At 44.2% G+C, this 26,427-nt stretch overlaps 1 protein-coding gene across 1 annotated transcript in view; it reads left to right on the plus strand.

Annotated features, from left to right (window-relative positions):
- Nucleotides 1-12,319: 12,319 nt before the first annotated feature.
- LOC143803641 (uncharacterized) overlaps nt 12,320-26,427 on the plus strand; it is a 164,317-nt gene continuing 150,209 nt past the window's right edge. Inside the window, 1 exon segment of the mRNA XM_077281423.1 lies at nt 12,320-12,454. Within this exon segment, the coding sequence (XP_077137538.1) occupies nt 12,320-12,454 (135 nt within the window).

The following is a 26,427-nucleotide window of genomic DNA, read 5'->3' on the forward strand; positions in this document are numbered from 1 at the left end:
TCACCAAATCACCTCCAAGACTTCTCCCGAATATCCCCCATCATCTGGAATTCTGTGCCCCAACACATCCGGCTATCTACCACATTTGGATCTTTCAAACGGAACCTAAAAACCCATCTCTTCAAAGAAGCTTACAACCTGTAATGACCACATGGCCACCTCCAACAACCTACTGCAACCCCCGACCTACTGTCTCCTTCCCCATAAGGCGCCTGGGCAATTTTGTGTCTTGTTTTCCAAATTGCCATCCCGAGGTCCCAGTTCTGTGCTTGCGCTTGCTCGTGCTGTTTGTGTTGTTCTGTGCATTTACACACTGTCTTTTTCTCCTAGCTCCGTGGCCTGCCCGTCCACCACATTTCCTTGGATTCTGGCAGTATCCTCTGGTCCTCTTGGTGCCTCTTCTCCGGTTTCCTGGACCTTTCTCTCCTTACAACGGTGTGCCTCCATCCCACTTGGGTCTGACCCTCTGGTCTCGGAACCATTGCACTCAAATCTCCTTGGCTGTCTTGGGACAATCCCTGTATAGTGGTTCGCTCGCCGGTGCTCCCTCGGAGGAATTCGGTCTCTCAGTCTAGGGGGTCCTCCCTGTGGGTTCTCCTGAGCGTTATCCCTAATAAGGTCTTGCATTCACCTTACGTCTTTGTCCGACTGGTTTGTATGGTCCAGCTTCCACAGAGTCCTCTGTGGTTCAGTGGGTTCACTAACCTCCTTCTGCCTGCCTCGGCGTGACAATTCCTTTTCTTGATATTCTTCATACAAGAGATAGTAATAATCGGTGAACGAATTCTAGCACAAATAGAAATCCTATACCAGAGTATTCTAAATTTCAAGAAAGCAGACACCCAAAACATCTAGATAAAAATGTACCTACTGGGGAATATATTCTGGCTGCACATAACTGCAGTAACCCTGAAATGTATCAGCAGGAGAGTCACAGGATTGATAAGAAAGGCTATAAAGAAGGGTGTCAGGGCTCCAACCCGGCGATTTTTGTGCACCAGACAGAAGCTCTTCCCTTTGAGCTGGACATCTCCTTCCTGGTTCATTTACCAGTACCTGTGTTGTTTCTGATCAGCTCCACCCTGTGATTTCCTGATTGGACACCCTATATAAACCTGGACTTGCATTTCCTTCTTTGTCAGATTACTGAGCTCCCAGCCTTTAGTGCCTTTTTTCTCTGATCTGTAGGGGGGCATAGGAGGGCAACAACCCAGCAGCAGGACCACTCCCTCCTTCTTTGTACAAGGAGAAACAGGAGGAGCAGTGCCAGAACCCTGCAAAATGACCTTCAGCAGGCCAATAACATCCATGTGTCTGCTCAAACTGTCAGAAACAGACTCCATGAGGGTGGTATAAGGGCCCTACGTCCACAAATGAGTGTTGTGCTTACAGCCAAACACCGTGCAGGGAGACTGACATTTGCCAGAGCACATCAAGATTGGCAGATTTCACATTAAGCTCCTGTGCTCTTCACGGATGACAGCAGGTTCACACTGAGCACATGTGACCGACGTTACAGTGTCTGGAGATGCCATGGAGAACGTTCTGCTGCCTGCCATATCCTCCAGCATAGCCAGTTTTGCAATGGGTCAGTAATGGTGTGGGGTGGCATTTCTTTGGAGGGCCCCACAGCCCTCCATGTGCTCGCCAGAGGTATCCTGACTGCCATTAGGTACCGGGATGAGATCCTCAGACCCCTTGTGAGACCATATGCTGGTGCACTGGGCCCTGGGTTCTTTCTGATGTAGGACAATGCCAGACCTCATGTGTATGAAGTGTGTCAGCAGGTCCTGCATGATGAAGGCATTGATGCTATGGACTGGCCTGCTCATACCCAACACTTGAGTTCAATCGAGCACATCTGGGACATCATGTCTCGCTTCATCCACCAAAGTCACGTTGCACCATAGACTGTCTAGGAGTTGATGGATGCTTTAATCTAGGTCTGGGAGCAGATCCCTCAGGAGACCATCCGCCGCTTCATCAGGAGCATGCCCAGGCATTATAGGGAGGTTATACAGGCACGTGGAGGCCACACACAATACTGAGCATCATTTCCTTGTCATGAGGCATTTCCACTGAAGATAGATCAGCCTGTAATTTGATTTTCCACTTTGATTTTGAGTATCATTCCAAATCCAGACCTCCATGGGATATTCATTTTGATTTACATTGATCATTTTTATGTTTTATTGTTCTCAACGCATTTTACTATGTAATAAATAAAGATTTGCAACTGTAATATTTCATTCAGTGATATCTAAGGTGTGGTATTGTAGCCTTGGCTTTATTTTAATGAGGAGCAACAGATAGAAAATATAGCACAGAATCAGCAATGTAATGCATGTACACAGTGACTCCACCAAAAGAATAGTGAGCGCAGCTCTGGGGTGTAACACAGGAGATAACTCAGGATCAGTAATGTAATGTATGTACACAGTGACTGCACCAGCAGAATAGTGAGTGCAGCTCTGGGGTATAATACAGGAGGTAACTCAGGATCAGTAATGTAATGTATGTACACAGTGACTGCACCAGCAGAATAGTGAGTGCAGCTCTGGGGTATAATACAGGATGTAACTCAGGATCAGTAATGTAATGTATGTACACAGTGACTGCACCAGCAGAATAGTGAGTGCAGCTCTGGAGTATAATACAGAATGTAACTCAGGATCAGTAATGTAATGTATGTACACAGTGACTGCACCAGCAGAATAGTGAGTGCAGTTCTGGGGTATAATACAGGATGTAACTCAGGATCAGTAATGTAATGTACGTACACAGTGACTGCACCAGCAGAATAGTGAGTGCAGCTCTGGAGTATAATACAGGATGTAACTCAGGATCAGTAATGTAATGTATGTACATAGTGACTGCACCAGCAGAATAGTGAGTGCAGCTCTGGAGTAAAATACAGGATGTAACTTAGGATCAGTACAGGATCAGTAATGTGATGTATGTTGTCACGATAATGCCAAAAATGTAATATTGTGAGTTTAGTTTCAGAAGGTTACATGGCTTTTTACACACACACTGCAGCTTCGACCCCACTTTCTCTCCCCCTGCATTAGCTCATACCACAAACAAAGCCATATGGCAGAGACACTGTGCAACTTGATACTAATGTGTGAGCAGGGTGTGACTTTTAAACTGCAGTGACCAATCCTGTAAAGCCACTCGTTCCCCCCTCCCCTTGACCAAGGAATGCCTTGGTCTGGGGGCTTCCAAAAACGTAAATAACTGGGAAAAGAGTGCATATCATTACTCAGCCCACTCAGTAATGTCACGACAGAGGGCATATCTTCACCCCTGCTGAATTGTGTGTTAGAGTTGGTCCCGGAAGCGAGTTAGCAACAGCTCTGCAAAGCTGTGCTCATGCATCTGGATATATGGAAACCCTTTCTCCTCCATAGCACACGGCTCGTCACAAGCTGAAATGATCTGAGCACTATGTAAGTGTTCTCTATTCAATTTTAACCCTATTGTATAATTTGTAATGTACATACGAATTGTCTCCTTTATAATATCGTTTTATACCTTGTTAACACTGCCTACCTTTTTTATTGAGTAAAATATATAATCTACTAGCTTGTCTCTTCATGCTCTATAAATTAACTGTCGCTTCCTCTGAAGTGAATTATGCTACTTATTTGGGTTGGCTCCAGACCCGTTAACCCTTGTGAAATCGGAGGTGGTGGTAGTTAAATCGCCCTCGCTGCAGTGAGCCCAATAGCCAGTACATAGCAGGCAGCCTTTCTGGCGACTAATTGCCCTAGGTGCAGTACCTAGTCTGACCTGAGGGTAAGGGGGGTGCCAGAGAGCTGCAAGTTCCAAACCGGAACTAGGAAGTGGGATATAGATAAATCCCCTTCAGAAGGAACCAGGGGCAACCAAACTACCCTGGTTCATGACAAATTGGTGTGAGAAGTGGGGACAATAAAGATATCCTCCCCTGGATCCCTGACATACTGCTGGGATCCGTGACATAGTGTTGGCAGCATGGTGTGAACCGTGACAGTTGCCTGTTGATTTTGTGAGCTTTGGTATGTGTGAGAGTGGTGACTGATTCAAGAGCTGCAGCTATTGTGCTATATAAAGCAGCAGTGGTATCCACATTGAGTAAAGAACTTATGTCTGTAAGAGGGAGGAGGGATTCAGACACTGGGTGTAGATCGAGGTGTTTAAGATTTCTGCGAGGCTATGCAAGTTTGTTGAGTGGGGAATGTGGACAAGCAGTGGTGAGAGAAGATAATGTGAGTAGGTTGTGGTCAGAAAGAGAGAGAGGTGGGTTAAAGAAGTTAGGGAGCAGAAGCAGGTGAAGATGAGGTCCAATGTGTGGCCATCTTTGTGGGTGGCTGCAGAAGACTATTGAGTGAGGCCGAAGGAGGAAGTGAGAGATAGAAGTTTAGTGGCAGCTGAGAGGGAAGTGTCAATGGGGATGTTGAAGTCACCCATGATGATAGTGGGGATGTCAGCGGAGAGGAAATGAATAAACTTAAAAAGAAAAAAAGCGATGACAAATGGTCACACACAATACATGGAGATACTATAAACTTTATTGGTAATATATAACAACATTAAGAACAGGTGAAAGGAGGGAAGGTAGTAGCAGCACAGAAACCACTGTTAAAGAGTTAACAGGAAGGGCGCCACCAGAAAGAGAAATGAAGTAGCCAGGTGGTGAAGTGGTCAAAGAAGGTGGTGTCTGGCCCTTGAGGGCGGTAAATGACAGCAAGTTGAAGGTTGGAGGGGGAATAGATGTGCACAGAGTGCACATCAAAGGAAGGGAGGGTAACAGAGGGTGGCAGTGGGATGTGGATGAAGGAGCAGTTATCTGACATGAGAAAACCAAATCCTCCACCATGATTGCTGCTGGGGCGGGGTGTGTGAGAAAGGTGTAATCCATCATACGAGAGTGCAGCAGGAGAGGCTGTGTCAGAAGGGGTGAGCCAGGTTTCAGTGATGTCGAGGAAGGAAAGTTTGTGAGTAAAGAAAAGATCATAGATGTATGAAAGTTTGATGCAGACAGAGCGAGCGTTCCACAGAGCTCCTGTTAGTGGGACTGGGGAAGTGAGGGCTGGGCGAATGGGTATAAGGTTAGAGAGATTACGGAAATTTGTGATAGAGCGTGGATGGGAGGTAGAAATGACTGTGGGGATGTGGTGAGGAGGACCAGGATTTGGAGAGATATCACCAGCAGTGAGGAGCAGAGAAAGTGTTAGCAGGTGGGCGCAGGAGAGGGCATGAGGGGGCTGTCTGTGTTTGGAGATAGAGGATTGTATGTTGAGGAACAGCTCTGAGGAGGAGGTGAGATGGATGGGGAGGATTGATAAAGAGATGAACAGTTCCTTACTAGGTGTAGGGATTAGGGGAGTTAGCAGAAAGTGAAGGATTATAGGGGTGGGAGTGAAAGCAAGCAGAAACATTGTTTACAGTGACTGGCCAGTTACCTGCAGTTCTGTTCTGGTTCCATTCTGGATTAAGTCTGAGCTTCACACTTGTAAGATCTACTTATATGATATACTGGGCAGACTGACATCTTGGCAGACTTATGCTATACAATATATGTGCAACAAAGTGCATTCAGATATGAAGCAGAGAGGAGTGGCTCCTTTTGGTCAGATAATTAGGAGTGGACCAGATGCATATGATCAAGGCAGTGTAAACAAGGTCATAAATAACATTGGGGGTAAAGCAGGGCTAAGTTGAAAAAAGTACGGAGTAGATGCTAGGAGCAGAAGTTAGGAAAGTCTGTGTGGAAAGTTGAGTTACGTACCGAGTGGATAATAGGAGCAGAAGGAAAGTCTTTGTGGAAAGTTAGATTAGGTACCTGTAGGGAGAATAGATAAATGGACATGCTGATTAGAGTGCGATGGTGGCAGATGGCAGAGTACAGTCTGTATACATCATTCTGGATTATTTCTGGGCTCCACACTTGTATAATGCACTTATATTATATACTGGACCGACTGACTAGTGTATCTGAGCCGTGTATCTGAGCCAAGTCTTATTATGTATCATCACAGTATATTTAGTACAGGAGGTGGAGAACGTCAGGGGGTATATACAGGGATGCAGCATTGGTAGTGTTATATTACTGTCATGTATATACAGTATTTGACATCAGCTTCTTCCCAGCTGTAATACGCAGATTTCTTGCTCTCTATATGCAGTATACACCTTATAAATTAATGTATATACTGATCGGTATGGATATTACACAGGTATTCTGACCAGCTATGATTTTCTTCCAACTATAGACATTGATGGCAGATCCATGACATTTGTCATTAATCTGATGAGCGCCCCTTTAAGATATGTTCCTTTTGGGAAAACAAGGGGTCCACATTACCCTTTCATTTGCTGCAAGATTTCAGGGACCCCAATCTCTAAACAGATGGGGTGACTCTCAGGCCATAATTCTTTGTTGGCAGAATACCCGTTATGATGTCCTGCGTGGTATGAATGATCGGGGTCAGCCCATCAGACAAATGTAATAATTTAGCCCTGAGGGTTTTCCTATCAAATCCTCTAGAAATTAGATTTTATCACAGGGAAAATCAGCCAGCAACTATACGAGAACTCCGCTTAGCAATGTCTCTCCATGTAAGCTAACACCAGGAGATCAAGTGGACGACCCCCCTGTATAACATTCATATGACCCAGTGGGGCATATAGACAGGGCCCCCCTGTATAACATTCATATGACCCAGTGGGGCATATAGACAAGGCTTGTCTTCATGGGGTAACCCTGTATAATGCATTAGGAAAATATAACCTATTAGACCATCCATAAAAGTATGACTGCTGAGAATAAAAAGAAATCTACTGCCATTCCTATCTAATAATCTGTTGGCTACTCTCTCTCTCTCTCTCTCTCTGCATACAGGCAGTGTAATAATCTGCTGGCCACTCTCTCTCTATATACAGGCAGTGTAATAATCTGCTGGCCACTCTCTCTCTATATACAGGCAGTGTAATAATCTGCTGGCCACTCTCTCTCTATATACAGGCAGTGTAATAATCTGCTGGCCACTCTCTCTCTATATACAGGCAGTGTAATAATCTGCTGCCCACTCTCTCTCTCTCTGTATACAGGCAGTGTAATAATCTACTGGCCACTCTCTCTCTCTGCATACAGGCAGTGTAATCTACTGGCCACTCTCTCTCTCTCTGCATACAGGCAGTGTAATAATCTGCTGGCCCTCTCTCTGCATACAGTGTAATAATCTGCTGGCCCTCTCTCTGCATACAGTGTAATAATCTGCTGGCCACTCTCTCTCTCTCTGCATACAGGCAGTGTAATAATCTGCTGGCCACTCTCTCTCTCTGCATACAGGCAATGAAGTAATCTGCTGGCCATTCTCTCTCTGCATACAGTGTAATACTCTACTGGGCACTCTCTGCATACAGGCAATGTAAAAATCTGCTGGCCACTCTCTCTGCATACAGGCAGTGTAATAATCTGCTGGCCACTCTCTCTCTCTCTCTCTCTGCATATAGGCAGTGTAATAATCTACTGGCCACTCTCTCTCTGCATACAGGCAATGTAATAATCTGCTGGCCACTCTCTCTCTCTCTGCATACAGTGTAATAATCTACTGGGCACTCTCTCTCTGCATACAGGCAATGTAATAATCTACTGGCCACTCTCTCTCTCTGCATACAGGCAGTGTAATAATCTGCTGACCACTCTCTCTCTCTCTGCATACAGGCAGTGTAATAATCTGCTGGCCACTCTCTCTGCATACAGGCAGTGTAATAATCTGCTGGCCACTCTCTCTCTCTGCATACAGGCAGTGTAATAATCTGCTGGCCACTCTCTCTGCATACAGACAGTGTAATAATCTGCTGGCCACTCTCTCTCTGCATACAGGCAGTGTAATAATCTGCTGACCACTCTCTCTCTCTCTGCATACAGGCAGTGTAATAATCTGCTGGCCACTCTCTCTGCATACAGGCAGTGTAATAATCTGCTGGCCACTCTCTCTCTGCATACAGGCAGTGTAATAATCTACTGGCCACTCTCTCTCTGCATACAGGCAGTGTAATAATCTGCTGGCCACTCTCTCTGCATACAGTGTAATAATCTGCTGGCCACTCTCTCTCTGCATACAGGCAGTGTAATTGCTGACCACTCTCTCTCTGCATACAGTGTAATAATCTGCTGGCCACTCTCTGCATACAGGCAGTGTAATTGCTGACCACTCTCTCTCTGCATACAGTGTAATAATCTACTAGCCACTCTCTCTACCATTGGACGAATGGTGAGACCAGAACAAGTAGAGGTGGTTTTGCATTGTTTGGCTGAGATTGCCTCCTGTTTTTTCGCTTTGTCTTCATGGGCTTCTGTCTTTCACGTCACCACTTTGAAAGTCACGCAGCAGTCTGAGCCCCAAGGCACGCAGCAGTCACTTCTGATTTTTTATGACTCTGCAGGCTGTGGTTCCGTGGGTCGTCCACCAGGACCTTCTCCACAAACGGAAGAGATTGAGTGCACTGATACCAAACCACTTGATCTGATTGAAGATGAGTACGTGGGAGCGGTAGTGCAAACGGTCATTGGACCACGGCGGCACATCTCTAATGATGATCATAAAACATAGGTGCAAACTGCAATGGCTTCTGATGTGTGTACACCAGCAAGGATGGTAGGGGCAAGGACTGGGTGGAAGATCATGCAGAGGATTATTATTATTATTATTTATTTTTAGAGCACCATTAATTCCATAGTGCTGTACATGAGGAGGGGATACATAGAAAACACAAATAGAAATTACAATGAACAAACTAATAGTGACAGACGGTACAGAGGGGAGAAGACGCTACTCTTGAGGCCTTACATTCTACGGGATAATGGGGAAGTAGGTTTGGGGATGGCAGCATCTCTGGTAGTGGTGAGGTGGCAGCATGGTCATTTCAGGCTGTCAGTTGTTCAGAAGACATGGGTTTACAAGTTCCCCTTGAAAGTTGCGAATGTAGGGGATAATCGGACATGTTAGGGCACAGAATTCTACAGGATGGGGGATACTCAGGAGAAGTCTTGCAAGCAATTGGATGAGGAATGTATGATCGTGGAGGAGAGAAGGAGGTCTTGGGAGGACTGGAGATTACGTGGTGGGAGATATCAGAAGAATAGTTTGGAGACATATATGGACAGAGATTATGGACAGCTTTGTAAATCAGTGTTAGTAGCCTGAAGTGGATAACTTGTGGAATTGGAAGCCAATTAATGGATCTGCATAGGGGAGAAGCAGAGGAGTAGCGTGGAGAGAGGTGGATTAGACAGACAGTAGAGTTAAGGACAGACTGGAGAGGTGCGAAGATGCAATGGCGCGATGATGAGGTCCTAAACCCCATCCTAGTGATGTGGGCAGTATGGTGGAAGTGGTGATGATCACGCTACCCCTGCTGCACTGCAAAAGAGCGAGCAGGGTGCAAATACACAGGGTCGGCTCCTAGCCAGTGCATTGCCTGCTACAGCTCATCACGCCGAAGAACTGAGCACAGCAAAGCCAACTCAAAGGAGCTCCTTGACAAGACACAGGTGGTTTGCATGCTGGGCCATTAGATAGTGAAGCAAGGCATAAATGTTCTTAACCTGAGTACCGCCTGCATAACGAGACATCTGAATGCAAAGCACGAGCTGCAGTGGATTACACACTGACAAAACCAGCAAAGACCTGAGACTCCTCCTGCTCCCTCTTCTGCTGCAGTCTCGGCCTCTTCCTCCCTCTCACAAGTTATTTATAAAGGGGTAACAATACATTGGGATCATGAAAACCACATTATGTGGTTCCCAAGTGCTTCTACTTTTTCGGGCGGGCCATCCCTGCCCTACACGAACATGTTGCGGACAAAATCATATGTTCATTGCGTAGCGCCATCAGTGTCAAGGTCCACATAACCACCGATAATGGACCTGTAAGCACAGCCAGGGACATTACATCTCTCTAACTGCCCATTGGGTAAATGTTGTGGCGCCTGAACCTGAGGCAGAGAGCGTTTTGGTGCGTGTCCTACCACACAGAGGATTACATCACCAAGAGAAGGAATGGAGTATGCCATAAACCACAGTGGTATAAAAAGCTAATTTTATTATAGAATTTCATTAAAAGTGTACTGAATACAGAAATAATCAAGAAACATCAAAAACTACGGAGAAGACATGGAATTAGGCAAGGAGGAGATAGAGGTCCAATGAGACATGGGAGGGCATGAAAGAGAGTCACCAGGACATACAGGAGCAGCACAGAACATATGTGAGCTTAATACGATCAATGCTGAGTCTCTAGTAGTTGTGTAATACACAGGGCACACTAAATGCTTGAGCTGCCATAAAAGTCACACCAGACCACTGAAGCAATCCTTGCGGCCCCTGACACGCATTTTGTGTACCTGCTTTTTCACTTATGTTACTTTGCTCTATTATGGGCAACTTAGACATTAACCAAATAATACCAGAACATGGCTGGAAGCATGCATAGAACTTCACTGCTGGGTAGTTCACTCTCTGTCGGTTTTCTAATATTCTCCATAATCCAAACCTCACATCTCCATTTCCAATATTTCTCCTTTGCTGCGCCAGTTTTCTGGAATGCACTTCCCCAAATAATCCGACTAATATCTAGCCCATACGTTTTTAGGAGCGCTTTAAACACACCTGTTTAGACAGTTTTTCTTTTTTAATAAATTTGCAAAAATTACTACATTTCTATTTTTTTTTTTTCAGTCAAGATGGGGTGCAAAGTATACATTTACCCCTGAACCCCCGGAGCTTTTTTCGGTTTTGCGTTTTTGTTTTTCGCTCTCCTCCTTCCCAGAGCCATAACTTTTTTTATTTTTACGTCAATATGGCCATGTGAGGGCTTATTTTTTGTGGGACTTTTGATCTACACCATTGGTTTTACCTTGTCGTGTACTAGAAAACGGGAAAAAAATTCCAAGTGCGGTGAAATTGCAAAAAAAGTGCAATCCCACACTTGTTTTTTGTTTGGCTTTTTCGCTAGGTTCACTAAATGCTAAAACTGAGTTGCCAATATGATTCTCCAGGTCATTACGAGTTCATAGACACCAAACATGTCTAGGTTATTTTTGATCTAAGTGACCTTTCCCGGCACCTGATTACTGCAGTACTTTACGCTGCCCTCAACAGAGCAGAGAATTACGCCTGCGCAGGAGCCACGACAGAAGCAAGGAAGAGGACGTCATCATATGAAGATGGGAGGCCCCAGACTGGACCACGACGCCCATAAGTGAGTATAATCTAACTTGTTTTTCTCATTTTTCAGGTTACATCGGGCACTTATCTATAGCATTCCAGAATACTGTAGATAAGCCCCTAATGGCGGTGGCCAAAGCTTATATACGAAAAATGAGGTGACAGATTCCTTTTAAGCAGTTCTTCTTTGTTTGATGGCTTCTATCCATCATCCTCTTGATTACATTCCAGAGGTTTTCAGTGGGGTTCAGGTCTGGAGATTGGGCTGCCCATGACAGGGATTGTGTGACGGTCTCTCAATTTTTGCCAGAGCTGTATATTCGGTAGGTTTGGGGTTCTACCTTGTTCTGTCTTTTTTGTCAGGATCATCTTGGATATTTTTATACATACCATTTATTGATGCCTATTTTTTAATCTTTAAACATTCAGGCTATGTGCACACGTCAGGATTCCTTGCAGAAATTTCCTGAACAAAAACGGACATTTTCTGCACGAAATCTGCATGTGTTTTTTGGGGGGATTTTTTGCTTTTTTTTCCGGAGGTTCCCAATGCAATAATATAGTGGGAAATCTACAAAAAATCTGCAAAATTAATGAACATGCTGTGTTTTTTACCGCGATGCGTTTTTTTCCACGAAACATGTGCACAAAAATTGCGGAATGCATTATAAATAATGGGATGCATATGTATGCTTTTTTAAGCGGTTTTATAGCGAAAAATCCTGAACATGTGCACACAGCATCAAAGTTATATTTTAGGCAACTATATATATACAGCTATAGCATATTCGCTCTTCTGTGGCTTCTGCCCGCATGCTCCATTGTTCATTCATCCAATTGTGGGACTTATTGTTATTTCAAGATCTATTGATTAAAATTAACTTTGTGGGAAAACTCCTTTAGGCCGGGATCACACATACGTGAGATACGGCTGAGTCTCGCAGGTGAAAACCCAGCTCTGGTGCTGGCACTCCGGAGCGGAGCGTGCAGCCACCCAGCAATACATGGAGCTGCACGCTCCGCTCCGGAGTGCCGGCGCCAGAGGAGACTGGGCCGTATCTCGCGTATGTGTGATCCCGGCCTCAAGCAGGAAACCATATGGCGTATGGAGCAGCCGATGGCCCCTGCCGACTGGAGGCACCGCCGGGATGGTGTGACATTCGATGTCAGAGATTCACAGCGGCATTTAAGAGGTTAACGGCAGCGATCGGAGCATTAAATGTAATGATGGAGGTAAGTCCCGCTTCAGTCCGGGCACCAATGGGATGGCTGCATGCAGCGCATGAATAAAAGCCTTCTGGGGTACGGGACATAGTCGTATCTAGAGCTCAGACACATCCCATCACCACAAAGGACCAAAAACCATAAAGAAACCGTCTCCGTCTGTAACGCAGGGAGAGGGCGGCCATTATCCCATAGAATGTAAGTCCGCAAGGACAGGGTCCTCTCCCCTCTGTACCAGTCTGTCATTGTAAACGTGTTTACTGTAAACGATATCTATAACTCTGTATGTGACCCCTTCTCATGTACAGCACCATGGAATTAATGGTGCTATATAAATGAATAATAATAATAATAATTATCACAGCCTCTAGGAAGACTACTACAGGACCTTTGATGATGTCATGGTCATGTGATCAGGGGAGGAGCAATAGCAGCAGCACTTCCTGTCATGTGATCTCATGAAAGGTCCTGTAAGCACAAACCCTTTCTTCTAGTCCATGTACGTAACTGATCACATGGTTGTGACATCATCACAGGTCCTGTATGTACCGGGAGCAGCGGATGGTCGGGTACGTGTGACCTATTGTCGGCTCCTTGTTTTTACTTATTCAGGACATTTTCTGTTGTTGTTTTCTTCTAGCGCAGTTGTTGTGTCTGGTGAGGGGCTGGAGGTGCAGCCAGCAGGGGGCAGCGTCACCTATGGAGACAATAGCCTAATACTGAGGGTGGGGGAGCCGGGAGCTGGTGTGTTTGTATACAGCATATAGCAGCCAATTAATTTAGGCTATATGCACACGTTGCAGATTTTTGTGCAGATTTCTTCCTTTTTTTTACCCCTGCAGATTTCTATTATGGAATGTGGGCAGAAACGCAGCAGATCTGCACAAAGAATTGACATGGTCCTTTTTTGAATCTGCTGCGTTTTCTGTGCAGATTTTTCCGCACCATTAGCACAGCATTTTTTTTTTTGTCATTGATTTACATTGTACTGTAAATCACTTGCGGATCTGCAGCGTTTCTGCGCGAAAAAAAAATCTGCAGTTCTGCAGGAAATCTGCAACGTGTGCACATAGCCTAAGACGGGTGTGCGCAATGCCTAGTCATTTCCTGCATGGTTGTCCTGAGGAAGGAGCCAGTGGACTCTGAAACGCGTCAACACTATTTGCAATTTTATCTATTTACTATAACTGGTGTCACAGTTCCACAGCGTGCAGAAACATTTCCAGTCCGGTTACTTGTAGTGATATTCTATGGAAGCTGCCGCATCCGTTCTCCGGGCTCTTTACGAGTTACAAGCTGAGCGTTTTACCTTTCCTTCATCTGACTTTTAACCTGGATAAGACCCTATTGTGCGCTTGCAATTCTTTACACAAAATAGTTAATAAATAACATTTCCCACATGTCTACTTTACATCAGCACAATTTTGGAAACATAATTTTTTTGTTATGACGTTAGAAGGGTTAAAAGTTGACCAGCGATTTCCCATTTTTCCAACAAAATTTACAAAACCATTTTTTAGGGACCACCTAACATGTAGAGACTTTGAGGGGTCTATATGACAGAAAATACCCAAAAGTGACATCAGTCTAAAAACTGCACCCCTCATGGTGCTCAAAACCACATTCAAGAGGTTGATTAACCCTTCAGGTGCTTCACAAGAACTGTAGTAATTGCTACTGCTTGTGCATTTGTAATGAGGCCCATTTAGACAGGTAAGCATCTCTGCCTGTTTTTGGTGAGTTTTCAAGAACTGTAGTAATGTGGCACGGAAAAAATTAACATTTGACTCTTTTCCGCCAAAAATTCAATTTAGCCCCAAATATTTTATTTTCACAAGGGTAACAGGACAAAATGGACCCCAACATTTGTTGTGCAATTTCTCCTGAGTACGTTGATACCCCATATGTGGGGGGGAACCACTGTTTGAGCGCATGGCAGAGCTCGGAAAGAAAGGAGCGCCGTTTGACTTTTTGAACACAAAAATGGAATTGAGAGCAGAAGCCATGTTGTGTTTTGAGAGCCCCTGATGTGCCTAAACAGTGGAAACCCCCCACAAGTGACACCATTTTGGAAACTTGACCCCTCAGCAAATGTATCTAGATGTGTAGTGAGCACACTGAACCCCCCAAGTGCTTCACAGAAGTGTATAATTTTTTTTAGCCCCACATTTTTTATTTTCACAAGGGTAACAGGTAAATGCACCTTACAATTTGTTGTGCAATTTCTCCTGAGTACGCCGATTCCTCATATGTGGTCAAAAACTACTTGTGAGGCACAGTGCAAAGCTCAGAAGGGAAGAGGCACCATATTGGAGTTCAGATTTTGCTGGCCTTGTTTGAGGGTGCCCTGTCACATTGGCAGAGCCCCTGAGGTGCCAGAACAGCAGAACCCCCTTTACGTGACCCCATTATACAAACTACACCTCTCAATGAACTCATCTAGGGTGCAGTGATCACATTGACACCACATGGACCTCACAGAAATGTATACCCTTTGGCCGGTGAAGGAAGATTAATTACATTTTTTGCCCCAAATTTTTATAAGGGCTAATAGTAAAAAATTGACCTCTCAGTTTGTTTTGCAATTTCTCCTGATACCCTACATCTAATTGGGAACTACTTTTCTGGCACAGTACAAAGCTCAGAAGGGAAAGAGCGCCATATTGCAGTGCAGATTTTACTGTTATGATTTGCCGGTGCCATGTCACTTTGGCAGAGCCCCTCAGGTGCCAGAACAGCAGAACCCCCCCCATAGGTGATCCAATTTTACAAACTACACCCCCCAATGAATTCATCTAGGGGTGCAGTGATCATACTGACATGATAGGCGTGTCGCATAATTTTATACCATTGGGCAGGGAAGAAAAAATAACATTTTTACCACAAAAAAAATTGTTTTAGTCCCAGATTTTGCATTTTCACTAGATGAAATGGGTAACAATGGAATGGCACAAAAATTTGTCACACAATTTCTGCTGAACGTGGAAATATCCAATATTTGGCGCCTGGAGTGCAGATTTCCCTAGAATAGTTTGCAGATTCCATATGCAGAGCCCCTTAGCACCAGAAGAGCAGAATTCCTCCTCAAGTGACCCTATTTTGGAAATTATACCCCATTTGGGAATTTATCTGCAGGTGTGGCGCTGATTTTGACTCCATAGGTGTTTTCAAGAAATAAGCAGCAGTGGATGTTTGAGTGAATATTGCAAACTGCCGCTGTAGTGACCAGTACATTGTAGTGACCAGTATGTTATGCCCAGCCTGCGCTTCTGGAGACATGCCCTTGTAAATTAGTCAGGCTCTCATCGCTGCACAAATGCTAAACATGAGGATACTAAATGTGGATTAGGCACACTGGGGCTCAGAAGGGAGGGAACATTTGGATTTGAGTGTGCAGAATTTGATGAATTTCTTTTGGGGGGTGAAAAGCCATTTAGCTTTTCCAGAGCCTTCATGCTACCAGTAACGGGGAAGCCCCCTATATTTCCATTAACAGATGACAGACCTGATTGGGGACTTGCTTTTTTTGTGGATTGAGTTGAAGCTTTTATTGGGAACAGTTTACATAACGTTTGGGATCACATTTATCCTGCGCTCTACGCTGAGCACTTACTTTGAGGTTTCCAACCAAATCTCAGAATGACGTGACAGATGAAACCCCCGAGGGATCCATTCACTATAATGAGGCAGCAGAGTTACTCTGGACTCTGTCTGGCCTCTGCTGAGCATTGTCCTTTTCAGAACTGCAGAAAACTGTGGTTGACTGCGCTTTTATGCAATCCTAAAAAGACTGACACCTCCAGATCATAGCCCAGACGGTGTCCACAGTCCCTCCATCTGCCTCATTAACCCCTTCGTGACATGCGCCGTACTAGTACGGCGCTGCCGGCACTGCATTAGTGCCAGCCGCAGTACTAGTACGGCGCCCCGATCACCGCGGTCTCACGCTGAGCGCCGCGGTGATCGGGTGCGGGTGTCAGCTGTATATGACAGCTGACACCCCGCAGCAATGCCCACGATCGGCGCTGTCGCCGATCGCGGGCATTTAACCCCTCTGATGCCGCTGTCAATAGTGACAGCGGCATAGAGGGGGATCGCGCAGGGACGGGGGCTCCCTGCGCTCTCCCACCGGAGCAGCGCGATGAGATCGCGCTGCTCCGGTGACCTGGAAGGAGTCCCCGGATCCAAGATGGCCGCGGGACTCCTTCCGGGTCATAAGATGACCCTGCTTGCCGGCGTCTGCTGAGAATCCTCATAGCAGGCGCCGGCAAGCCTCTGTTACGTGCCTGTCACATCGGTGATCAGACCGAGTGCTATGCACACGGTCTGATCACCGATCTGTGATGTCCCCTCCTGGGACAAAGTAAAAAAGTAAAAAAAAAATTTTTCCAAATGTGTAAAAAAAAAAAAAAAAAAAAATTCCTAAATAAAGAAAAAAAAAATAAATATATTCCCATAAATACATTTCTTTATCTAAATAAAAAAAACACCACACAATAAAAGTACACATATTTAGTATCGCCGCGTCCGTAACAACCCCACCTATAAAACTATATCACTAGTTAACCCCTTCAGTGAACACCGTAAAAAAAAAAAAAAAAAAACGAGGCAAAAAACAACGCTTTATTCTCATACCGCCAAACAAAAAGTGGAATAACACGCGATCAAAAAGACGGATATAAATAACCATGGTACCGCTGAAAACGTCATCTTGTCCCGCAAAAAAAAAGCCGCCATACAGCATCATCAGCAGAAAAATAAAAAAGTTATAGCTCTCAGAATAAAGCGATGCAAAAACAATTATTTTTTTATATAAAATAGTTTTTATTGTGTAAAAGCGCCAAAACATAAAAAAATTATATAAATGAGGTATCGCTGTAATCGTACTGACCCGAAGAATAAAACTGCTTTATCCTTTTTACCAAACGCGGAACGGTATAAACGCCCCCCCTAAAAGAATTTCAGGAATTGCTGGTTTTTGTTCATTCCGCCTCCCAAAAATCGGAATAAAAAGCGATCAAAAAATGTCATGTACCCGAAAATGGTACCAGCAAAAACGTCAACTCGTCCCGCAAAAAACAAGATCTCACATGACTCTGTGGACCAAAATATGGAAAAATTATAGCTCTCAAAATGTGGTGATGCAAAAACTATTGTTTGCAATAAAAAGCGTCTTTTAGTGTGTGACGGCTGCCAACCATAAAAATCCGCCCAAAAAACGCTATATAAGTAAATCAAATCCCCCTTCATCACCCCCTTAGTTAGGAAAAATAATAAAATTTTAAAAAATATATTTATTTCCATTTTCCCGTTAGGCTACTTTCACACTAGCGTCGGTACGGGGCCGTCGCGCTGCGTCGGCCCGACATACCGACGCATACTGTGCAAGCGCCGCACAACGGGGGCAGCGGATGCTGTTTTTCCACGCATCCGCTGCCCCATTGTGAGGTGCGGGGAGGTGGGGGCGGAGTTCCAGCCGCGCATGCGCGGTCGGAAATGGTGGACCGTCGGCACAAAAAAAGTTACATGTAACGTTTGTTGCTGCCGGCGGTCCGCCACAACACGACGCAACCGTCGCACGACGCTTGCGACGTGTGTCAATACGTCGCTAATGTTAGTCTATGGGGAAAAAACGCATCCTGCAGATGACTTTGCAGGATGCGTTTTTTCGCCAAAACGACGCATTGCGACGTATGCAAAAAAACGCTAGTGTGAAAGTAGCGCTAGGGTTAGGACTAGGGTTAGGGTTGGGGTTAGGGTTTCAGTTAGAATTGGGGAGTTTTCACTGTTTAGGCACATCAGGGGCTCTCCAAACGCGACATGGCGTCCGATCTCAACGCGTTTGTTTGCGTTAAAAACGCATGCGTTTTTATAGAAAAAAAACAGAACACACTGAAAAGTCACCCACCACCATCAAGGTGATAAAGGGATCCAAACCCTAACCCTACCCCTAAACTCATCCCTAACCGTTTAATGAACATTTTCTGACAGTCATAGTGCCACGTATTTCAGTGCCACGTATTTCAGTGCCACGTTATTTCAGTGCCACGTTATTTCAGTGCCACGATATTTCAGTGCCACGATATTTCAGTGCCACGATATTTCAGTGCCACGTATTTAAGTGCCACGGTATTTCAGTGAAATACGTGGCACTGAAATATCGTGGCATTTACGTGAAATACGTGGCACTTAAATACGTGGCACTTAAATACGTGGCACTTAAATACGTGGCACTTAAATACGTGGCACTTAAATACGTGGCACTTAAATACGTGGCACTTAAATATCGTGGCATGTACATGAAATACGTGGCACTTATATACGTGGCACTTATATACGTGGCACTTATATACGTGGCACTTATATACGTGGCACTTATATACGTGGCCACTGAAATATCGTGGCACTTATATACGTATATACGTATATACACGTATTTCAGTGCCACGTATTTCAGTGCCACGTATTTCAGGTTAGGGGTAGGGGTAGGGATAGGGGTAGGGTTAGGGTTTTTTGGTTTTTTCTTGTTTTCTTGTGTTTTTCTATAAAAACGCATGCGTCTAAAAAAACGCATGCGTTTTACCGCGATTACATGCGTTTTTTCACACATGCGTTTTTAAAAAAAACGCAAGTGTGAAACCAGCCTTATCCTTGGAAAAATAAAAACATGGGGGCTAAAATATAATTTTCGTGGAAAAAAATATATTTTTTATTTTCGCGGCTCTGCGTTATAAACTGTAGTGAAGCACTTGGGGGTTCAAAGTTCTCACAACACATCTAGATAAGTTCCGTGGGGGGTCTAGTTTCCAATATGGGGTCACTTGTGGGGGGTTTCTACTGTTTAGGTACATCAGGGGCTCTGCAAATGCAACATGACACCTGCAGACCAATCCATCTAAGTCTGCATTTCAAACGGCGCTCCTTCCCTTCCGAGCTCTGCCGTGCGCCCAAACAGTGGTTTATCCCCATATATGAAGTATCAGCGTACTCAGGACAAATTGGACAACAACTTTTGTTGTCCAATTTCTCCTGTTACCCTTGGGAAAATAAAAATGTGGGGGCTAAAATATAATTTTTGTGGAAAAAAAAATTTTTTTTATTTTCATGGCTCTGCGTGATAAACTGTAGTGAAACACTTGTTGGTTCAAAGTTCTCACAACACATCTAGATAAGTTCCGTGGGGGGTCTAGTTTCCAATATGGGGTCACTTGTGGGGGGTTTCTACTGTTTAGGTACATCAGGGGCTCTGCAAATGCAACATGACACCTGCAGACCAATCCATCTAAGTCTGCATTTCAAACGGCGCTCCTTCCCTTCCGAGCTCTGCCGTGCGCCCAAACAGTGGTTCCCCCCAATGTATGGGGTATCAGCGTACTCAGGATAAATTGGACAATAACTTTTGTGGTCCAATTTCTCCTGTTACCCTTGGGGGAAAAAAAATTGCGGGCTAAAACATCATTTTGTGGAAAGAAAAAATGATTTTTTGATTTTCACAGCGCTACATTCTAAACTTTAGTGAAACAACTGGGGGTTAAAAGTGCTCACCACACATCTAAATAAGTTCCTTAGGGGGTCTTCTTTCCAAAATGGTGTCACTTGTGGGGGTTTCCACTGTTTAGGCACGTCAGGGGCTCTCCAAACACGACATGGGTTCCGATCTCAATTCCAGCCAATTTTGCATTGAAAAGTCAAATGGCGCTCCTTCCCTTCCGAGCTCTGCCATGCGCCCAAACAGTGGTTTATCCCCATATATGAAGTATCAGCGTACTCAGGACAAATTGCACAACAACTTTTGGCATCCAATTTATCCTGCTACCCTTGGGAAAATAAAAAATTTGGGGCAAAAAGATCATTTTTTGTGAAAATTAATATTAATTTTTTTTACGGCTCTACATTATAAACTTCTGTGAAGCACTTGGAGGTTCAAAGTGCTCACCACACATCTAGATAAGTTCCTTAGGGGGTCTTCTTTCCAAAATGGTGTCACTTGTGGGGGTTTCCACTGTTTAGGCACGTCAGGGGCTCTCCAAACACGACATGGGTTCCGATCTCAATTCCAGCCAATTTTGCATTGAAAAGTCAAATGGCGCTCCTTCCCTTCCGAGCTCTGCCATGCGCCCAAACAGTGGTTTACCCCCACATATGGGGTATCAGCGTACTCAGGACAAATTGCACAACAACTTTTGGGGTCCAATTTATCCTGCTACCCTTGGGAAAATAAAAAATTTGGGGCAAAAAGATCATTTTTTGTGAAAATTAATATTAATTTTTTTACGGCTCTACATTATAAACTTCTGTGAAGCACTTGGAGGTTCAAAGTGCTCACCACACATCTAGATTAGTTCCTTAGAGGGTCTACTTTCCAAAATGGTGTCACTTGTGGGGGTTTCCACTGTTTAGGCACGTCAGGGGCTCTCCAATCGCGACATGGGCTCCGATCTCAATTCCAGCAAATCTTGCATTGAAAAGTCAAATGGCGCTCCTTCCCTTCCGAGCTCTGCCATGTGCCCAATCAATGGTTTACCCCAACATGTGGGGTATCGGCGTACTCAGGACAAATTGTACAACGACTTTTTTGGTCCAATTTCTCCTGTTACCCTTGGTAAAATAAAACAAATTGGATCTGAAGTAAAAATTTTGTGAAAAAAAAGTTAAATGTTCAATTTTTTTTAAACATTCCAAAAATTCCTGTGAAGCACCTGAAGGGTTAATAAACTTTTTGAATGTGGTTTAGAGTACCTTGAGGGGTGCAGTTTTTAGAATGGTGTCACTTTTGGACATTTTCTGTCATATAGACCCCTCAAAGTCACTTCAAGTGTGAGGTGGTCCGTAAAAAAAATGGTTTTGCAAATTTTGTTGCAAAAATGAGAAATCGCTGGTCAACTTTTAACCCTTATAACTCCCTAACAAAAAAAAATTATGTTTCCAAAATTGTGCTGATGTAAAGCAGACATGTGGGAAATGTTGTTTATTAACTATATTATGTGATATAACTCTCTAATTTAAGGGCATAAAAACGAAAAATTTAAAAATTGCTAAATTTTCATAATTTTCGACATATTTCTGTTTTTTTCACAAATAAATGCAAGTCATATCGAAGAAGTTTTACCACTATCATAAAGTACAATATGTCACGAGAAAACAATCTCAGAATCACCAGGATCCGTTGAAGCGTTTCAGAGTTATGACCTCATAAAGTGACAGTGGTCAGAATTGTAAAAATTGGCCGTGTCACTTAGGTGAAAACAGGCTTTGGGGTGAAGGGGTTAAAGGGAATCTTTTGCCGGGGGACTTTCACTCATTTTACTTTGATTGCTGGTATAGAGTATTGCAATGCTTTATACCTGTACAGAAGCTTCTTACAAACTTTACATAGTTTGGTGACCCAGGGGTAGTCATGACTATCTTGAGTCACCATGGCAACGATCTGGCCCCCAAGATGACGTTGCGGGAGCGCCAATCTGAAGGGAGCCCCGTCTCTCTTCCAGCCTTCAAAATGTTGTCATCACTCTTGATAATTAGCCAGGGTTGGTGCTGGCACTGTCCCTGGCTGTTACTGCAGGAGCTCAGCTATTAGCAGCGACAAGGTCCTGCGGTGACTGTGCTGTGACTGACTAATCACAGCCTATTGAGTATGAGGACAAATGGGTTCCCGCACCTCTTCCCGAGCCGCTCAGCTGTCAGTGATTTACATGCAGTGACAGTTTTAAATCGTCACGGTCATAGCACGTCATAGTGCGAGAACTGACATGTGCCATATACGTTTTTGGTCTTAAAGGGGTTAAAATAAAGAAAAAAAGATATTAAACATTTATTTTCGCTGCATCCATAAAAGTCTGGGTCTATCAAAATATAAAATGATTTAAAATACTGTATACATTGAAGTCTGAAAACAAAAAATCAAAATGCCAAATTTTTCAGTCATTACAGTTCCCCCTCCAAACAAAAAATGCAATAAAAAGTGATCAATATGTCCTATGTCCCCTGAAATGGGGCACAAAAAAAAGCCCCCACCAACTCCATCGACTAAAAAAAATCCAGGTCTCAGAATATGGTGACACAAACTATTTTTTTTTTTTTTTTTACAAACCTCAGATTTTTTTCCTCTACTAAAATATTTTAACCCCCCCCCCCCCCCCCATACAAGTTTTGGCATCTGCGTAATTGTACTGTTGTGGAGAATCATGTTTGAGGTCATTTTTACTGTACAACTAGTGCTGTAAAAATAGAACCCAAAAAACAATGATGGAATTGTTTCACTCCACTTGAAATTTTCTGGTTTTCAGTCCATGACACGGTAAAATGAATGCTGTCTTTCAAAACTACAATTTGTCCTGTGAAAGAACCTTTCATCTGGCTATATTGATTAAAAATTTTAAAAAATATGGCTCTTGAAAAAAGGGAGGAAAAAAAGAAAAATCGTCCAATATCGAAGGTGTTAAGTTTGTCTGTTCACAAAAATGTAATAGACAAACAAAATGTCAAAGTGTGAACATAGTCTTAAAGATAGTCAGAAGGAAAGCACTTTGCAGGGCACAGAAAATAGATGAGGATACATGAAAGCAGCTGAGGACAGCAGTACCTTGGTTAAACCTAGAACTCTCATAAAGCGTGTGTTACTGAAGGAGACACACAGACCTCACATCCAGCCTATATTACTGGGAGAGACACACAGAGCTCACATCCAGCCTATATTACTGGGAGAGACACACAGAGCTCACATCCAGCCTATATTATTGGGAGAGACACACAGACCTCACATACAGCCTATATTACTGGGAGAGACACACCGACCTCACATCCAGCCTATATTACTGGGAGAGACACACAGACCTCACATCCAGCCTATATTACTGGGAGAGACACACTGACCTCACATCCAGCCTATATTACTGGGAGAGACACACAGACCTCACATCCAGCCTATATTACTGGGAGAGACACACAGACCTCACATCCAGCCTATATTACTGGGAGAGACACACAGACCTCACATCCAGCCTATATTACTGGGAGAGACACACAGACCTCACATCCAGCCTATATTATTGGGAGAGACACACAGACCTCACATCCAGCCTATATTACTGGGAGAGACACACAGAGCTCACATCCACCCTATATTACTGAAGGAGACACACAGACCTCACATCCACCCTATATTACTGAAGGAGACACACAGACCTCACACCCAGCCTATATTACTGGGAGAGACACACAGAGCTCACATCCAGCCTATATTACTGGGAGAGACACACAGAGCTCACATCCAGCCTATATTATTGGGAGAGACACACAGACCTCACATCCAGCCTATATTACTGGGAGAGACACACAGAGCTCACATCCAGCCTATATTACTGGGAGAGACACACAGAGCTCACATCCAGCCTATATTATTGGGAGAGACACACAGACCTCACATCCAGCCTATATTACTGGGAGAGACACACCGACCTCACATCCAGCCTATATTACTGGGAGAGACACACAGACCTCACATCCAGCCTATATTACTGGGAGAGACACACAGAGCTCACATCCAGCCTATATTACTGGGAGAGACACACCGACCTCACATCCAGCCTATATTACTGGGAGAGACACACAAACCTCACATCCAGCCTATATTACTGGGAGAGACACACAGAGCTCACATCCAGCCTATATTACTGGGAGAGGCACACAGACCTCACATCCAGCCTATATTACTGGGAGAGACACACAGAGCTCACATCCAGCCTATATTACTGGGAGAGACACACAGACCTCACATCCAGCCTATATTACTGGGAGAGACACACAGACCTCACATCCAGCCTATATTACTGGGAGAGACACACAGAGCTCACATCCAGCCTATATTACTGGGAGAGACACACAGACCTCACATCCAGCCTATATTACTGGGAGAGGCACACAGACCTCACATCCAGCCTATATTACTGGGAGAGACACACAGAGCTCACATCCAGCCTATATTACTGGGAGAGACACACAGACCTCACATCCAGCCTATATTACTGGGAGAGACACACAGACCTCACATCCAGCCTATATTACTAGGAGAGACACACAGACCTCACATCCAGTCTATATTACTGGGAGAGGCACACAGACCTCACATCCAGCCTATATTACTGGGAGAGACGCACAGAGCTCACATCCAGCCTATATTACTGGGAGAGACACACAGAGCTCACATCCAGCCTATATTACTAGGAGAGACACACAGACCTCACATCCAGCCTATATTACTGGGAGAGACACACAGATGTTGTGAATTAGACTTTTTTGGCTCCCTCTTGTGGTTACTATTGATATGACTCTGGGATTTTCTTCCCTCAGTTTGCACCCAGCTGGGTCGTTACTTCAGGGGTGTTGCTATATAAACCTCCTGGAACCTTAGTCCAGTGCCTGGCATCGGTGTTATCAGACACATTCTGTTTGCTCCTGTTTGCTGGTCCTGGCTCGTGTTAAATTAAGCTAAGTCTTGCTTCTTTGTTTTTTGGGTTATTTGTTTGCTATCATTTTTGTCCAGCTTGTACTAAATGTGATTCCTGACCTTGCTGGAAGCTCTAGGGGGCTGGTGTTCTCCCCCCGGGCCGTTAGACGGTTCGGGGGTTCTTGAATTTCCAGTGTGGATATTTTTGATAGGATTTTTTGCTTACCATATAAGTTATCCTTCTATATTCTGCTATTAGCTAGTGGGCCTCTCTTTGCTAAATTCCTAGCTCATTCTTATGTTTGTCTTTTCCTCTTACCTCACCGTTATTATTTGTGGGGGGCTTCTATCCAACTTTTTGGGGTATTTCCTCTGGAGGCAAGAAAGGTCTTTCTTTTCCCTTCTAGGGGTAGTTAGCTCTCCGGCTGGCGCGAGACGTCTAGGATCAACGTAGGAACGTTCCCCGGCTGCTGGTATTTGTGGTGCTAGGATTAGTTATATGGTCAGCCCAGTTACCACTGCCCTATGAGCTGGTTTTCTGTATTTACAGACTTAGCATTATTCCTGAGACCCTCTGCCATTGGGGTCATAACAGTATGCCAGGCCAACATTGAATGTTTAAAGCATTGCAGAAGTGGGATAATAAGAAAGGAAATTCTGAGTTTTTTTTTTCCTTTCCTTCTCTTCCTCCCCTTTACCTTTGAGTGGCGTGTGCTTGCTGCAGACATGAATGTCCAGACCTTGATTACAAGTGTAGACCAGCTGGCAGCTCGTGTGCAGGGTATACAAGATTTTGTTACCAGTAGTCCTATGTCTGAACCTAAAATACCTATTCCGGAATTGTTTTCTGGAGACCGATTTAGGTTTAGGAATTTCAAGAATAATTGTAAATTGTTTCTTTCTCTGAGACCCCGTTCATCTGGAGATTCAGCTCAGCAAGTTAAAATTGTTATTTCTTTTTTGCGGGGCGACCCTCAGGATTGGGCTTTCTCGCTAGCGCCAGGAGATCCGGCATTGGCGAATATTGATGCGTTTTTTCTGGCGCTCGGATTGCTTTACGAGGAACCCAATCTTGAAATTCAGGCAGAAAAAGCCTTGCTGGCTATTTCTCAGGGTCAGGATGAAGCTGAAGTGTATTGCCAAAAATTTCGGAAATGGTCCGTGCTTACTCAGTGGAATGAGTGTGCTCTGGCCGCAAATTTCAGAAATGGCCTTTCTGAAGCCATTAAGAATGTGATGGTGGGTTTCCCCATTCCTACAAGTCTGAATGATTCTATGGCGCTTGCTATTCAAATTGACCGGCGTTTGCGGGAGCGCAAAACCGCTAATCCTCTGGTGGTGTTGTCTGAACAAACACCTGATTTAATGCAATGTGATAGAATTCAGACTAGAAATGAACGGAAAAATCATAGACGTCAGAATGGGTTGTGTTTTTACTGTGGTGATTCTACACATGTTATATCAGCATGCTCTAAACGCCTAACAAGGGTTGTTAGTCCTGTCGCCATTTGTAATTTGCAACCTAAATTTATTTTGT

Source organism: Ranitomeya variabilis, chromosome 2 (assembly GCF_051348905.1).
Source record: "Ranitomeya variabilis isolate aRanVar5 chromosome 2, aRanVar5.hap1, whole genome shotgun sequence".
Classification (NCBI taxonomy): Eukaryota; Metazoa; Chordata; class Amphibia; order Anura; family Dendrobatidae; genus Ranitomeya; species Ranitomeya variabilis.